Source organism: Gopherus evgoodei, chromosome 4, assembly GCF_007399415.2.
Source record: "Gopherus evgoodei ecotype Sinaloan lineage chromosome 4, rGopEvg1_v1.p, whole genome shotgun sequence".
Taxonomy (NCBI): domain Eukaryota; kingdom Metazoa; phylum Chordata; order Testudines; family Testudinidae; genus Gopherus; species Gopherus evgoodei.
In genome coordinates this window covers 120458063-120473935 of record NC_044325.1, presented here as the reverse complement: position 1 = coordinate 120473935, position 15873 = coordinate 120458063, and the positions used below count along the sequence as shown (strand labels likewise).

The 15873-nt window shown below is 55.4% G+C and overlaps 1 protein-coding gene across 1 annotated transcript in view; it reads left to right on the top strand.

The window, feature by feature from the left end:
• The first annotated feature begins 5038 nt into the window (after positions 1-5038).
• The window catches only part of PKP3 (plakophilin 3), a 32629-nt gene continuing 21794 nt past the window's right edge, over positions 5039-15873 (top strand). Inside the window, exon 1 of the mRNA XM_030560757.1 lies at positions 5039-5550. Within this exon, the coding sequence (XP_030416617.1) occupies positions 5325-5550 (226 nt within the window). The 5' untranslated portion in view covers positions 5039-5324. The remainder of the gene's footprint in view (positions 5551-15873) is intronic.

Here is a 15873-nt window from a genome sequence, read left to right as displayed (position 1 = left end):
CAGAATGTCTGCTTCAAAATACTGAAAGTTCCTCTGGACTGGAAATCCTGCGTGCTGGCCAACATTAGCAAGAATCTCCCTTATTGAATTGATGGCCGAGAAGGGCTGAGGGGCCTTTACATATATATATATTTTTCCCTTATTGTGAGATTAAATAAGGCATCATCATTTATTAGTTCCCTGAGAATGTATGAAGCATATTCAGCAGTACAGATCAAATACATTTGTACTTTTTATTCTCCTTGTAGCTGGGCTGCTTCCTGGAACAAGTGGGTTCTCAGGAAGGTTTTGATGCCAGGGCATTTGGTGAGCATTAATTAGAGGAGTGCAGGGAAGCATGAAAGGAGATGTGAAGAGGGGAGTGGCTGAGACGCTTGGGTGGCACTGCATGCAGAGGATCGCCTTAGTGGGACTGTGGCTGTACAGAGCAGCTTTCATGTAAGGCTCTCAAACAACTCCCCGGGGTGGGCCGGTGTCATTATCCGAGCAGTGCAGACAGGTCATTATGTCTGTAGTGCTGCAGGTGCACGCAGGTTAAAACAACTTGCCCAAAGGTTGTAACAGTGAACCAGTAGCTGCATAAGGAATAAATGTCCTGCCCTTCAGTGCCTTATGCTAACCACTTAGGGTGACCAGATGTCCCAATTTTATAGGGACAGTCCCAATTTTTGGGTCTTTTTTTATATAGGCTCCTATTACCCACGATCCCGTTTCGATTTTTCACACTTGCTGTCTGGTCACTCTATAACCACTGGAACCCATTGCATCAAAGGTGGGGAGGAGAGCCAGGGTTCTAGCAGCAGGCTGGAAGTTATGGTTTCAAGCCAAAATATGGTAGTTTTCCCTATAAGATCCTGCCGCTAGACACTGGTTTCATTTCCTGATTAAAGAGGTCTTGTGTTGGAAGCTTCCCTGATGCTCTGCTGTGGCTTATACCATCATGGAGCTCTCTTCTCCGGTGGTCCAAGTGCTCCTGGTCTCTCTCCTGTCCTTTTCTGTCTGTTCTCCATTGTCCTCCTTTGTGTCCTGTGTATTCTTGTCTTCCCAGGAGGAGGCGAGGGTTGCAGCTGCCTCCTGACCGATTGTGCAAATAGGGCGAGTCAAAAGGGCTCCCATCAACCCCCACCCTCCTGTACCCATGCTGTGGTCAGCACTATCTGGCCAGAAGAGGTTTGTCTGTACAACTCAAACTTGTTCTGCACGCAGAGCACTGAGAGCCAGTCGCATCCAACCTTGCACCAAGTGAAAGGACCAGGATGGGTCAGGGGATTGTTACAAACCTCAGATTCAGGGGCACTAAGGCTCATCGGCTTTTGGAGGTTGGCCCAGGCCAACAGCTCAGATCCAGACTCCCCTAAACTTTGTAGTGATGGGGAATTCAAAATTTGGCTCTGGAGTTTGTACATGGTGCCTGTTATAAGGAGCTGAACCTCCCTGGAGCAGAGCTCTGAGTGGTTCAGAATCTGGATCTGGCTTTTTATATGCTAGGAGCATCTCTCCTGTCTGGTGAGTCTGGGCCCAGATGTAGTTGCATGTCATATGAATACAAGAATGGTCATACTGGGTCAGATCAAAAGTCCATCTAGCCCAGTATCCTGTCTTCTGACAGTGGCCAATGGCTGGTGCCCCAAAAGGAATAAACAGGCAGGTTATCATCAGGTGATTCATCCCCTGTCACCCATTCTCAGCTTCTAGCAAACAGAGGCTAGGGACACCAGCGCTGCCCATCCTGGCTAATAGACGTTGGTGAACCGATCCTCCATGAATGTGTCTAGTTCTTTTTTTAACCCTGTCTTGGCCTTCACAACATCCTCTGGCAAGGAGTTCCACACGTTGACTGTGCGTTGTGTGAAGAAATACTTCCTTTTCTTTGTTTTAAGCCTGCTGTCTATTAATTTCATTGGGTGACCCTTAGTTCTTGTGTTATAAGGAGTAAATAATAATTCCTTATTTACTTTCTCCACACCAGTCACGATTTTATAGACCTCTAGCATATCCTCCCTTAGTCATCTCTTTTCCAAGTTGAAAAGTCCCTGTCTTTTTAATCTCTCCTCCTATGGAAGCTGTTCCAGACCCCTAATCATGTTTGTTGCCCTTTTCAAATCCCAGGACACAGCCTAATTGGATTTCAATTCCTTAGTACCTGTAACACCATCTTACTAGTTCTCCAGTCAGTCAGGAAGCCTGCCTGAAGCGGTGCATTGAAGGACACAAATTTCTAATGTTAATAACCAACCAAACCTTTCTGCCTTTCTTCAAATCCCATAGGAAAAATAAAAGGACACAATCCCACTCAGCACCAACATGGTTTTGCAGTTTACTTTGAAAGCTACTGGTGCAGCAAACACAGATAATGTTCTGGCAGCTGTGTGATCAGTAAGGTCAACCAAAATCGTGAGAGCGGCTTAAAAATCACAGGATTTTAAAATATAACAACTGTGTGGTTCCTTTTCTTTGCTTTCTAGTTTCTGAACCTTTAGGGGTCACATTTTCAAGCTATTCTCTGCAACCAAGAAGGCTAGAAACTTTGTTTTTTAAGAGACAGCTAAGAGACTCACATAATCGTATGAGTTTAGGAGTTGGGGCTTTAAGAAAACACTGAATATCACATGGAAAAATTGCAAGTGTTGGCAATACGGTGAGTGGAGCAGGCAGGAATGTAGTAGCGACGGGGCGTGGACTAGCAGATAGAGCCTAGGGCTTGGGAACTCCCAACTTTGACTCACCAGCTGGACTGGTCACCACTCTGTAGGCTTCAGTTTCCCACTTCTAAAGCTGGGGATGGTCTGTCCTGAGGGTGTTGAGTGTTTGGAGTTAGTCAGACAGGGCTTAATAGCCAGGTGCTCAGAACTGTGGGGTAGTACTAGCCTGCATATTCCTTCTCTCATCAGATTGGGAGAAGCTAAACAACTGGGCCTGGCTATTAATTTTTGTTATTACTCTGCCAGGCCAGCACCTTTGATCTGTGTATCACACAGTGCTTCACAAACCTTTGTTAATTACACTCTGCCAGGGGGATGGGATTGTCTCCAGCATGCACCTGATTGTCACTTGCTGGCTATGTGCAGGAGTATTACAGGCAGGACAAGCTGCTTCCCCCTTGGATTAATAGGCCATTGTGATGCTTAGCGGTGGCTCTGCTTCCTGGCGGTAAGGGATGCCCTTCATTTGATATTACAGTAGGGCCTAGAGTGCTGGGTGCTGCACAGACACAGGGGGAGAGACAGCCCCTGTCCTAAAGAACTCACTGTCTAAATAGACAGGATAGATGCAGGGTGGGATAAAGGAAAGATGATCATCCCCAGATGAGAGATGGGGGAAACAAGGGATTACGGGCCAGGTTTACAAAAGTGCTTTGCATGCAGGGAGCTAAGCCCCGTGGCTGCATCCAGAGTCAGTATTTGAACCCAGATCTGCTGAGTTCCAGCCCAGTGCCATCTGCTCTCCTTGCTGGGCTGCCCTGTGTAGCTAGGCACAGGAGTTTGGCTTTATTCTCCCTAGCATCATCCCGCCCCCACCCCATTTGCATCAGGTGTTTGTGTTAGAGCACCGCAGTGTCAGCACAGGTGCAGTCAGCATTCAGCTGGGGATATAGACAATCACACAAAGGTGTGTGCAGGGATTGCAGGCCCAGACAATGGATGTCGGTGTTGTGCTTTTCTTCAGGGAGGATGAGGGGGGCTGCCCCCGCACTCACTTCATCCTGGCCCAGTGCAGGTGCCTCTATAATGTGGCCAAGTGATGATGCTTCCTGCTAACTTATTGTCTCTCTCCCCTCACTCTTATTCATGCCACATCTGCAGAATGCCTGCAGCTCAAACAGTGGCCACACCCCACACAGCCATCCAACACTGGCTAAACTTCCCTTTAAGTCACTTGCCAACTACTGCTGCCTAGCCATGTTGTGCACCATCCATCACAACCCCACTGCTCTGTCCACCACACATCCCAGCTGGCCCCTGTGCACTGCCCCAATGCCCATTGGACATGGCCCCCATGCACAGCCTCCTTTGCTGACTCCCGTTATCAGACTGTGGGTCCTTCTTGCCCCATTTAATGTAACGTGGCCTCCTGGCTGCTCCCAGTCACAATTTCCCACCTGCCTCAAACTAACTCTGGGGGAAAGACCTTCACTAGGACCAGGAAAGTCCTGTCCCGAACCCTGCCCTGCTGCTGCCCCTCTGAACGCCCCAAGCTCAGCCCAGCTGGGGGCTGTGTACCCCTCCAGGAAGCCTAGGATGTAATAGGAAAGAACCCACTTTCCCCCATGAGCCCCCAGAACATTCAGGACCAGATCCTGCTCCCAGGTGCCCCCTGGCCAAGAGGGAGGAGAAATTGGCCCAGAGCACACAGCCTGTATTACGGCTCTTGCCTACAATCAAATCTGATTCTCCCGTCCCCCCGCCGTGCACACGCTCCCCTCCACGCTGCTGTTTCCAACAGGCCCTGACCCCGACGCATGGGAACAGAATGCCCCCTAACTATCCCAGCTCCTGGGCAGCAACAGCTCCTGCCCCAGCCCCCAGTGCTGGCTGCATATCTGAGTCTCTGGCTTGCAGTGCTAATCCTTCCCGAGCCAGGAAGCTGTTGTCGTCACCAAGGCTGGGTTGTCCAGGGCAAGACGGTTACTCTGGGTTTTATGGCGCAGCGTCTCTGCATTCAGCCTTTCCTGGTGCTGTCACCTCAGGCCACGGGCAGCAGGGCCGCTTAGCTACCCACACAGTCCGGGTGGTAGGAGGAGGCTGCCAGCAACCCCACAATTCTCCTGGCTGCCCTGGCCCCTGAGGCATGGGGTGGCGACTCCAGTAACTGCCTGTGCTAGTTTACTCACTAACAAGGTGTGGCAGGGCAGGGGCCAGTTGTGCATCCCTGCAATTCCACCTTAAAGCTGAGGAAGCCAGGCCCTGCCAAAGGCCTCACCTGCTTAAGGTGGAACTGGCTGACCTGCTCTGCCTGAAAGCCGGCCTCCTCGGTGATGTCAGTGGCTAGGCAGAGGGGTGTAACCCTGTCTCAGAGTGGCAAAGTCCCATCCCAGGAAGCCAGCACTTGTGAGGGTAGGGGTGGTGTGGGCCAGGGGCACCCAGTGCCGTCTCCCCAGAGCAGCTCAAACTGACTCCCCAGCCAGGGCCGAGGCAGGATCTGGCAGCCGTCCCTGCCCTGCACTCCTGCTGCAGACCCTCAGCTCCCTGGCGTCTCAGCTTGGCCTTGGCTCAGACGGACAGAGGAAGTGGAACTGGTGTTAGCAACAGTGGGACCTTTCCCTGGCAGAGCCAGGGCCCTGGGGCAGACTGAGCCACGCTTCTCGCCTGGCCAGGACAGGAACCATGCAGGAGAATAACTTCTTCCTGTCGGCTTTGCAGCCGGAGGCCGGTGTGAGCTCCCTGGCACTGCCCTCGGACCAGCAGCTGGGCAGGAAGACCAAAGAGGCACCTGACGCGGAGCTGCTGAAGAGTGCCCGGGTGCAGGAGCAGGTCCGCATGAGGATGCTGCAGAAGAGCGGCTCTGTCTCCAGGACCAATGGACCTGGGCTCGACTACGTTGAGGGCAAAGGTAAGCGGGGGCACTGACAGCGTGACAGGCTTCACAGGCGAGGACGCAGTGCCCTCCAAAGCTAGCTGTGCCAAGGGGCATCTCCAGGGACTGCTGGCTTTGCGGGCAGGGCTCCAGCCCCTCTCATCTGTCACCTCTGCTGAGGATGGGATTATACAGGGGGTGGGGACTGGGAGGCAGGCCTAGTTCTGCTCTGTGACGAGTCACTGTGCTACCCTGTGCCTCCGTTTCCCCATCTATACAATAGGGGTAATGATCGTTCCCTGCCCTCGGGGGTGGGGTGGGGGGCTGCTGGAGGTTCAGCTGGCCAAGGTGTGTCTGGCGCTGAGCTCCTGCGTGGGAAGGTGCTGCTCTCCTTGCTGTGCTCATAGGAGCTCCGCTTCTGAGACAGGAGACCTGGCCTGCCCGGCTGGCGGCTATTATTTGTGCCGCACATTTGCTCTCTCTCTCTGCGGGTCTGTGCAGCAAGTTTAACGGGGGAGCGTCGTGGCCCACACTGCGTGGAGGGAGCTCGAGCTTGGGGGAATCTCCCTGGGGAAATGGGGCAGGGGGGCAGAACCCGTCAGAGCTCCAGCCAGGGCCCTAGAGGCCGAGGAATGGGGTCCACGTGGGGGCAGACTAGGCAGGAAGGGGGTGACCTGACGGGGCCCGCTCCCACTGTGGGTATCATCAGCACAAGAGAAAGTAACAAAGCAAGGGGCTCCCACCTGTTGTTGGCTCCTTCCCTGAGGAATCCAGGCCGGACTTTCCAGCACTCCCCGTGTATTGCCTTGCTGGGAGTGCCAGCGTCTCTGGTTGCACGCTAGGGCTGGCCTTGCCTTGCCTGCCTGCCTGCCTGGGGGTGCTCAGACAGCCCAGCACACCCACAGCCCCGCCCATTTTGTTTTCAATCTGTGGCCGAGGCGGGGTGAGGCCTGAGAATGAGATAAGGGAGGGGAGTGTGTTTATGTTTCCCCAGGTCTGCTAGGGCTCCTGGGCCTCACGCTCTGGGGGAGAACTTGCCAGCAGCACTTCCGAGCTAAGCCTGGGAAAACTCCGGGCATTCGTTTTTCAGGGGTGGGGATTTGGGTTTTTTTGCAAATGTCTGAAATTTCATATTTTTCCCATGGGGGAGGTTTCTGGCCCCCCCGGTCGGTACACGAAAGACACAGCCCCGGCTCCTGCAGCCAGGCAGTGGATCTCCACTCCAGAATCCCCCTAGTTTTCTATGAGACTCCCAAATCATTTGGAGACAAGGCCTCCCGTCCAAGCCGCTGAGCCCACGTGCCTGCTCGGATTGCCTCCTCCCCCCAGGTTCCTGAGCACGCAAGCCAGGTGCCCCCTGGACACGTTTGTACTACTTGCTAGGATGTCTGGGTTTGGGGTCCAGACTATAAACTGGGGGTGGGAAGAGGATGCCCTCTCCGCCCCAGCTGAAACGGAGCTATGCCAGTAGCTACAATCCAGCAGGGATCAGGACTGTGGCAGGTTTTAAATCCTGGCTTGGGGGGAGACCTGTTTGTTTACTTGCTCAGGCATTGCACGGCTGCCTCTGAGCTAGCGGAGCCCCCGCTCACTCCCTGCATCTAGCTTATCACTGCCCTGGGCGCTGTTCCCACGCCCCCAGCAAAGGGTCTCGTTTACTAGCCGATCTCTGACCCTGGTGCACGATCCCTAACTCCCCCCAGTCACAGTCCCTACAGCTCTGAGCAGACTAGATGTGGGATGACAGACCCAAGAGGTTTCTGTCTATTATGGATGTGTGACAGTCAGGGGCGGCTCTAGACATTTCGCCGCCCCAAGCATGGCGGCATGCTGCGGGGGGCACTCTGCCAGTCACCGGTCCCGCAGCTCCGGTGGACCTCCCACAGGCGTGCCTGTGGAGGGTCCGCTGGTCCCGCGGCTCCACCGAACCCTCCGCAGGCATGCCATCGAAGGCAGCCTGCCTGCCGCCCTCCCGGCGACCGGCAGAGCGCCCCCCATGGCATGCTGCCCCAAGCATGTGCTTGACGTGGTGGTGCCTGGAGGGAACTGACCTCCGGTCCCTCCAGACCCTCGTGTCTTTCTCCTGTGGGGAGATGGCTTGTTACAGTCCAGGACTGTAAGTGGGGAGGCCTGGAACGGACCCCAGCAGTCGTTCACACTAGTGCAAGGTGGGTGTGAAAAGCTACCCCCTCAGAATCAGAGTGTCATGCTCACTGCCCACTGGTGCAGGCCAGTGGGGGCTCAGGTCCATCAGTTCTCATCCAGGCTCTGCCACGGATTTTCTGCATGACCTAGGGAAGTTACTTAGCCTCTCTGTGCATCGGTTCCACACCTGTCCAATGCTGATTGCCTCCCAGGGCAGTGGTGTTTATTGTGTGTTGTGGTAGCTCCCAGGAGCCCACGTCATGGACCAGGGTCCCATTGTAGGTGTTTCACAACCCCTCTATCAGGCTGACTTGATTAAGGCCTGTGAAGTGCTCTGAAGCTGCTGGGCGAGGAAGGCAGTGGAGAAAGGCAAAGAGTGTATTTCCCCGAACTGCCAGGATCTGAGCGCCAGCAGCGGAGCAGTTCCCACGCACACCTGGAGCTGCCTTTGTGGCTTCTCCTTCCTTTGATCTCTTTCAGTCCCAATCTAATTATGAGCGCTGCACCCACACCCTGCCTTGGAATTTTGTCCGAGCCCAAGAGCTGCTTTCCTGCAGCCTGACAGGCATTCTCTAAGGCTGCCTGTCTCCGCTCACAAAAAGAGACTGTTGCCCCTAATCTGGCCACTGTGACTAGCACCACAAGGCAGGAACCCCCTGGGGACTTGAGCTCCCTGGCTCCAGGCTGACACACAAAGGCCTTATCTTAAACTCTTCCCCTGTTCTCACTCCCAGTGAGACAGGCCAGGAGATTCCTGTGCGCCGACGGTGGGGATTAGGTGAAAGCCGTGTTTTCACGCCAGCCACCACCTTCCTGCAGCCAGACGCCGGGAATGCTCTCCCCAGCTCCTTCCTGACACTGGGGCCAGCACCACAGCCTACCTGCCTGCCCCTCCAGGCAACTTCCCAACAGAACCATTAGGCTCTCTCCTCTCTGCCTTTGTTGACACAGAGTCTGCAGCTGGGGTGAAACCAGATCGAGGGGTGGGGTGGGGCCGATGGACCAAAGCAGTTACTGAGCGTGTAGAAGGGGAAGGTTGGGAACAGGTACAGAAAAAGCCACAGTTTGTTGTTTTCTGTTTGTTTAATGTGGGGAAGGGAGCTAGAACAAAGGAAAGTACAAGCTGAGGAGAGGCACAGAAAAGGCAGGCAGAGCAAAGGAAGATGTGGAGCTCCACCCCCTGGGAGCAGGCAGGAAAGCTGTGCCCCCAGTGAGGGCTGGCAGCTGGTGATCAGAAGAAATCAGAGCTGGTGGCTGGGCTGCCTTCTACGATAGGAAGTATTGAGTGTGAGGAGGAAATTGCTGGCTTGGGTGGGATCCAGGGCAGGTTTAATCAGTAATGAAAGAAGGGCAAGTGTTAAGCAATCTTTTTACATTCATAACTGATGCAGCAAGCAGAGGTGCCCGGGGCTGTGAACTGCCAGGCCCGGAGGTGCTGGGGCTGAGGCACAAATTAAGCACAGAGCTGGGGCCGTGCAGGGTTGAAGGGAGGCATGGAAATACAACTCTCCTTCCTCTGCCCCTCCTCTTAGGTGACAGCTTGCTACCTGCCTGCTCCTGCCGTAGCGGGAGCTCCCAGCCATGGAAACCTCCCAGAGTGGCTGTTTTGCAGACCCAACGCAGTGCATAGCCCTCTTGATTCTCCCTACCCTGAAAGCCAAGTGTTGTGTGTCCCAGCAGGGCAGACAGTGGCACAACCTGCAGCCAGTGAAGTTACTGGGCCTCACCCCCGAGATACCAACCTGTCTGATCAATGCTATCCACCTGTCTGGGCCCAGCCCCGGCCTCCATCCTGCCATGGAAGCCAGTCCCTGAGGCTGGGCTCTGGCATAGAGCTGGGCATGCTACAGGCTCTCGCAGGAGACAGGAATCCCCGCCACGCCTCACCCTTCCCATCGCCACTGAGGACTGAGGGGGTGCTGGAGCTGGGATCGAGTGTGGGGAGCAGAGGGCAGGTCCCAGTCCACCCACCTCTTCTCCCCAGGTGTATTCTGTTCACTGAACTTTGTGTGTGTGTGTGGGGGGGGGGGGGGGGGCTGGGGCAGGCAGGTGAAGGACAGGGGGCTGGGTCTGCCCAGAGAAGCAGCCACCTAGACAGGGAGGAAGCTGGGAAAGCTAGGAGGGGCAGGCAGGATTCCAGACAGTGAAGAGTGTGAGTCACATGTAGTGCCGGCTGTCCACCTCACACAGCAGGAGTTGGAGTGAGAGGGAAGCACTAGACTGCAACTCAGTGTCACTTGGTAGCAATGCCTCCTGTTCCAGTCCTGGGACCCACCCAACTGCCAGGCACCCCAGTCCTGACCCACAGCCCCTCAGCCATCCCAGCCCTGGGATCCACCCAACTGCCATGCACCCCAGTCCTGACCTACAGCCCCTCAGCCATCACAGCCCTGGGATCCACCCAACTGTCATGCACCCCAGTCCTGACCTACAGCCCCCCTCCTATTTCAGTGCTGCCCCACCCCCCACTCCAAGCACTACCCATGCATCTCAACGCTAATGCTCTGCTGTTACCGCTAATGCTCTGCTGTTACCGTTCTGGGCCCTCTCCACTCTTCCCTGTTCCAAGGGGTGGCCCTTGAGCTGTGTTCAGTGGGTGGCATGGTCTCCCTATAGTGCAGGAATCTCCTTGCGTGGTGCAGATGCAGAGCCTGAGCCACATGCAGGCTTGCCAGGTAGGAGACGTGAAGGCACCAGTGGTGTTTAATCCCTAACAGTGGAGGGAAAAGACACTGGGAAAGAACACAGGGCAAACGTGGCCAGGGGTGCTCATTACCATAGCTGGTGGGTGGCTGCCCTGAGAACTCTGGGCTCCCTGACACATGGTGCCTCTCAGTCATGCACGTGCTCTGACTGGGGGTACGTGCTGGGGCCCTGGGGGAGCTGCAAGTATGTTCTCATCCCCCTCAGGAAGTGGTGGAAGTCCGCCAGGTTAGTAGGATGATTTCTGTATTCTGAGTGTATCCCAGCAGCATGCACAGGGCTAAGTCAGGAGCAGGGCCCCGGGTGCTGGACACACATGCCATTGTGGTCATCCCATTTCAAAAAAGGTATATTGGAATTGGAATTGGAAAAGGTACAGAAAAGAGCAACAAAAATGACTGGTGGAATGGAAGAGCTTCCATTCGAGGAGTGATTAAGACAACTGGGTCTTTTCACCGTGGAAAAGAGAGGATTAAAGTGGGATATGCTAGAGGTCTATAAAATCATGACTGGTGTGGAGAAAGTAAATAAGCAATTGTTATTTATTTCTCATAACAAGAACTAGGGGTCACCCAATGAAATAAATAGGCAGCAGGTTTCAAACAAACATAAGGAAGTATTTCTTCACACAACGCACAGTCAACCTGTGGAACTCCTTGCCAGAGGATGTTGTGAAGGCCAAGGCTATAACAGAGTTAAAAAAAGAGCTAGATAAGTTCATGGAGGATAGGTCCACCAATGGCTATTAGCCAGGATGGGCAGGGATGGTGTCCCTAGCCTCTGTTTGCCAGAAGCTGGGAATGGGTGACAGGGGATGGATCACTTGATGATTACCTGTTCTGTTCATTCCCTCTGGGGCACCTGGCATTGGCCACTGTTGGAAGACAGGATACTGGGCTAGATGGACCTTTGTTCTGACCCAGTATGGCCATTCTTTTGTTCTTATGTTTCCAGTGCCAGGATTTCCACTCCGAGCTTCTAGGTGCAGCCAGGGCTCTGTTTATCCACACAGAGCTGGGTCCCTGGCATTATCAGTTACTCTGTGTACTGACTGATAAGGGAGAATGCCACCTGTGCTGTCTCCATGGCAGTCCTAATGGTGCCCCACCCCTTCAGGCACTAACTCTTTCAGGCCTTTTCCCTCCTGCCCCAAACTCCAACCACGAGCAAGTCAGCCAAGCAGGGCCAGGACTAGGTTTTTTGCTGTCCCAAGCAAAAAAAAATTTTTGGCTGCCCCCCCTCCCCAGCCCTGGGCTTTCACCCCCCCACCCCCTGCTGCCCCAGCTCTGGGCTCTCCACCCCACCCCACCTGTCCCCCCTGCCGCCCCAGCACTGGGCTCTCCATCCGACCCCACCCGTCCCCCCTGCTGCCCCAGCCCTGGGCTCTCTCTTCCCCCCACCGCACCCCCTGCTGCCCCAGCCCTTGGCTCCCCACCACCAGTGCTGACTCTGCCTGCTCCCCCCTTGCCTCCAGCCAGACTGGTGCTGGCAGGGTTGGGGTAAGCAGCGGGGCTTCCGGACCACGCCTCAGCCCAGGGTCCCTCCATCCACGGCCCATGCCTCCAGGACCGATGGGGACCCAGGAGGGCAGAGCTGGGGGACTGCTCCAGCAGGGGGCTGAGGAGCCAGGGCAGGGTAGCCCTAGGGGGAGTGGAGTCCCGGAGATTGGGACGTGGGTCCCACACGGCAGCACCCCACCCTCTATGGCCCCACTGCTGCTGCTGCTTCTGGCCACCCTGCCGCAGTCCTTGGGTGGCTCGGGCCACTTCGCCCAGCCCTGGCTGCAGCAGTGGGGGGCAGCCACCCTGTGGCACCTGCAAGCGGCTCCATGTTCCCCATGAGGCGGCCCCCAGCCCGAGTGTCCCCTGCTAGGAGCCTGCCCGGCCCAGCCACAAGGTGTGGTGCTGCTCCCCCACAGCACAAACCGCAGCGGCCCCAGGGCACCCCCCACGCACAACGCGCTGCTGCTGCCAGGGCCAGCTCTAGGCTTTTGCCACCCGAAGTTAAAAAAAAAAAAAAAAAAAAAAAAAGATGGCCAGAATGCCACCTTTGAAAATGTGCTGCCCCAAGCACGTGCTTGGTTTGCTGGTGCCTAGAGCCGGCCCTTCAGCCAAGCAGGGCTACTGTGTGCCTCTCGGAAAGCCTGCCATTAGAGTTATGCCACAGCAGTGCCATGGCTAGGGCCTAGCATGGGGCTGTGACCTTCCTCACCAGCTGCCACTTAGCAGGATCTTCTTAGCACTGGCATGGCCCTCCGGCAGAGGCTCTTAGCTTATGGGTCACCTGGCCAGCGGAGTCAAGGAGGAGACGGTCGTGAGCCCACTCCCATCCCTTGTCTCTGCTCTGCCTCTGAGGTGGAGATTGGGCTGTAGGTGCTGGAAGCCCCCAGATCTTTGTGCCAATTTACCGCAGGACCTGGTGCAAGGACCCTTGCTGTAGCCATTCCCAGCCCAAAGCTAGGCCCCCTCTAACGGGCCAGTTCAGCCCTCTTTGCTGTGATGTCTCCCAGCGCTGCAGGATCATGCTGGGCGGATGTCTCTGGCATTGTCTCTTCTGGGATTGTGTCTGTCAGTGCAATGTGGCTGCTCTGGCTTTGTCTCCTTGTAGCCACAGTGATCTCTCCCATCCCACCCATACTGGCTGGCCAGCAGGCCTGGGGATGCGGTTTGAGAGAGCCGGCTACTGGGCTTCCTCCCTGATCACTCACTGGGGAGCTGGGGCAAGGGACAGGAACTTTGGTAAGTGGAACATCTCCTCACGGTCCTGCCCACACGAGAGAAAGAGGCTATGGAAAGCTCAGAGCTCAAATGGAGCCATTCTACCCCACAGACAATAAGCCCCACACACAAGGGTTCCCAAGAGAGGCTCACCTGAGGTGGAGTGAGCTGTTCGGCTTCCTCAAATATTGCTGCATGTGACAGGGCTTCCGTGGCTTGTTTGATCCTGCCAGGGATTCCAAGAGATTGGAGCGTGTATGTTTCCATTTCCTCCTGCCAGATTCCCCCAGGTTTTACTTCATCCCAGCAGACACCCAACCTGTGTGGGCTGATTTCCCATGGAATTGAGCATGCAGGAAGAATGTGTTTATACAACACAGCCTCACCGGGCCTCACTGTTCCCAGGGTCCCTGCTGCTGAAGGGGCAAACCCAGCCATGAGAATAGTGGCAGGGCCAAAGCAGGGTCTTATGGGGCAGGTGGAGGAGCCCACTGAGAAGGGCCTGGGCTCCAGCCCTTTGGAGACATGGACACGGTTGGGTTAGTCACTAAGTTGGCCAGGCTGTAACTGCTCCCGTTAGCTCCTGGTTTTCCCAAGCACTAGAACATTCACCTGGGGGAGTGGAGCCAGGTGCTGTGCAGGCTTCCCCAGCACTCTGCTAACATACCCCAATCCTGACCTACAGCCTCCCTGCTATCCCAGCCCTCCCCTGAGCGGTGCCGATTGTACCGACTGCTGGGATGGTTTGTTCAGTCACAAAGCGAGGATTTTGCAGTGGGGAGAGGCAGGACCGACATGAAAATCAGTATGCAAATGACAGTAATCTTACAAATGGCAGTAAATGGCACAATGCCTTTGGGAACCCAGTCCCACTTCCATTTTATCCATTCACTTGTGTTTCAGGCCAGCTGTCAATACGTAAGCACCAAAGCATGTCCCTTAAACGATCTGCAGTCACTGTCCTGCATGGATAGTGTCTCGGGTAAGCAGGAGTTGAGAAGGACTAGCAATTATCCCGCTCAACCTGGAGTATGATGAAAGAATGCTGGGCCTGCCTCTCAGCGCTGGCACTGGGCATGGTTTCACTTCCCAGCCTGCATCTCCTTGGTTGCTAGAAAACACTCAAGAGCTGATCTCTGTTGTTAAGTCAATAGAGAGACAAACCGCAGGAGGTAATAGCTCTCATTGGACTAACCTCTGAGTGTCCAATAAAATATCTTACTTCGCCTGCCTTGTCTCTGTAATATCCTGGGACAGCTACAACTACACAGCAAACATTATCAATAGGGCAAGTAGCACCATGTTCACCGGAGGTGGGAGGGGAGAGAGTGTAGCTGCCAAACCAGACAGCAATCAAAGGAGAGGGAGCTTAGCTGTACATTCCACGTCTCCATCAGTTCTGTCCATGGGGAGAATGAGACAGTTTGTCATCCCAGCTCAGCTCTCAGTTAGGCACCTAACTGAAGTGGCTGGAGTTTGAAAGGTTCTAAGTGTGCAGAAATTCAGCTCTTGGCTACCCTGGATGACTTTCTAGCCCACTGGCGAGCTAGCGAGGTGATGCCATCACAAATGAAAGCTGATAGCATCCCGGCTGCTTGGTGTTCAGATAGCTGCCTTTCCTTAGGCAGTGCAGCTGTAGCCATGTGGGTCCCAGGATATGAGAGAGATAAGGTGGGGGAGGTGATATCTTTGATTGGCCCAACCACAGTTGGTGAGAGAGACCAGCTTTCCAGCCACACACAGCTCTTTGTTTAGGCTGACTCTTCCCCCATCTCGCTTCCTAAGCTCAAGCCTCTTGTTAGCGAGAGTGAGGGCTTGTCTACATCACAAAGTTGCAGCGCTGGTGAGGGGGTTACAGCGCTGCAACTTAGGAGGTGTACACATCTGCAGGGCATCACCAGCGCTGCAACTCCCTGTTTGCAGCGCTGGCCGAACCCCCATTTTGTCTCGGGTGTAGAGGATCCAGCACTGGTGATCCAGCGCTGGTAATCAAGTGTAGACACTTACCAGCGTTTTTCTTGACCTCCGTGGAATAAGCAGGTATCCCAGCATACCTGAGGAAGCCTCTGGTAATCAAGCAGGTCTCCTTCCCCGGTTTGCTCTCGCGTTCCCCGAACCCCCGAGCAAGCAGGTCTCCTTCCCTGCGGTTTGCTCTCGCGTTCCCCGAACCCTCGAGCAAGCAGGTCTCCTTCCCTGTGGTTTGCAGGGGGGTTCGGGGAACGCGAGAGCAAACCGCGGCGAAGCTGGTCTCCTTCCCTGGTTTGCTCTCACGTTCCCCGAACCCCCGTGCAAGCAGGTCTCCTTTCCTGCGGTTTGCTCTCGCGTTCCCCGAATCCCCGAGCAAGCAGGTCTCCTTCCCTGCGGTTTGCTCTCGCGTTCCCCGAATCCCCGAGCAAGCAGGTCTCCTTCCCTGTGGTTTGCAGGGGGGTTCGGGGAACGCGAGAGCAAACTGCGGTGAAGCTGGTCTCCTTCCCCGGTTTGCTCTCGCGTTCCCCGAACCCCCGTGCAAGCAGGTCTCCTTCCCTGCGGTTTGCAGGGGGGTTCGGGGAACGCGAGAGCAAACCGCGGCGAAGCTGGTCTCCTTCCCCGGTTTGCTCTCGCGTTCCCCGAACCCCCGTGCAAGCAGGTCTCCTTCCCTGCGGTTTGCAGGGGGGTTCGAGGAACGTGAGAGCAAACCGCGGCGAAGCTGATCTCCTTCCCCGGTTTGCTCTTGCGTTCCCCGAACCCCCCTTGAAGCCGCCCAACAGCGCTGCAGTGTGGCCACATCTAACACCACTTGCAGCGCTGGTTGCTG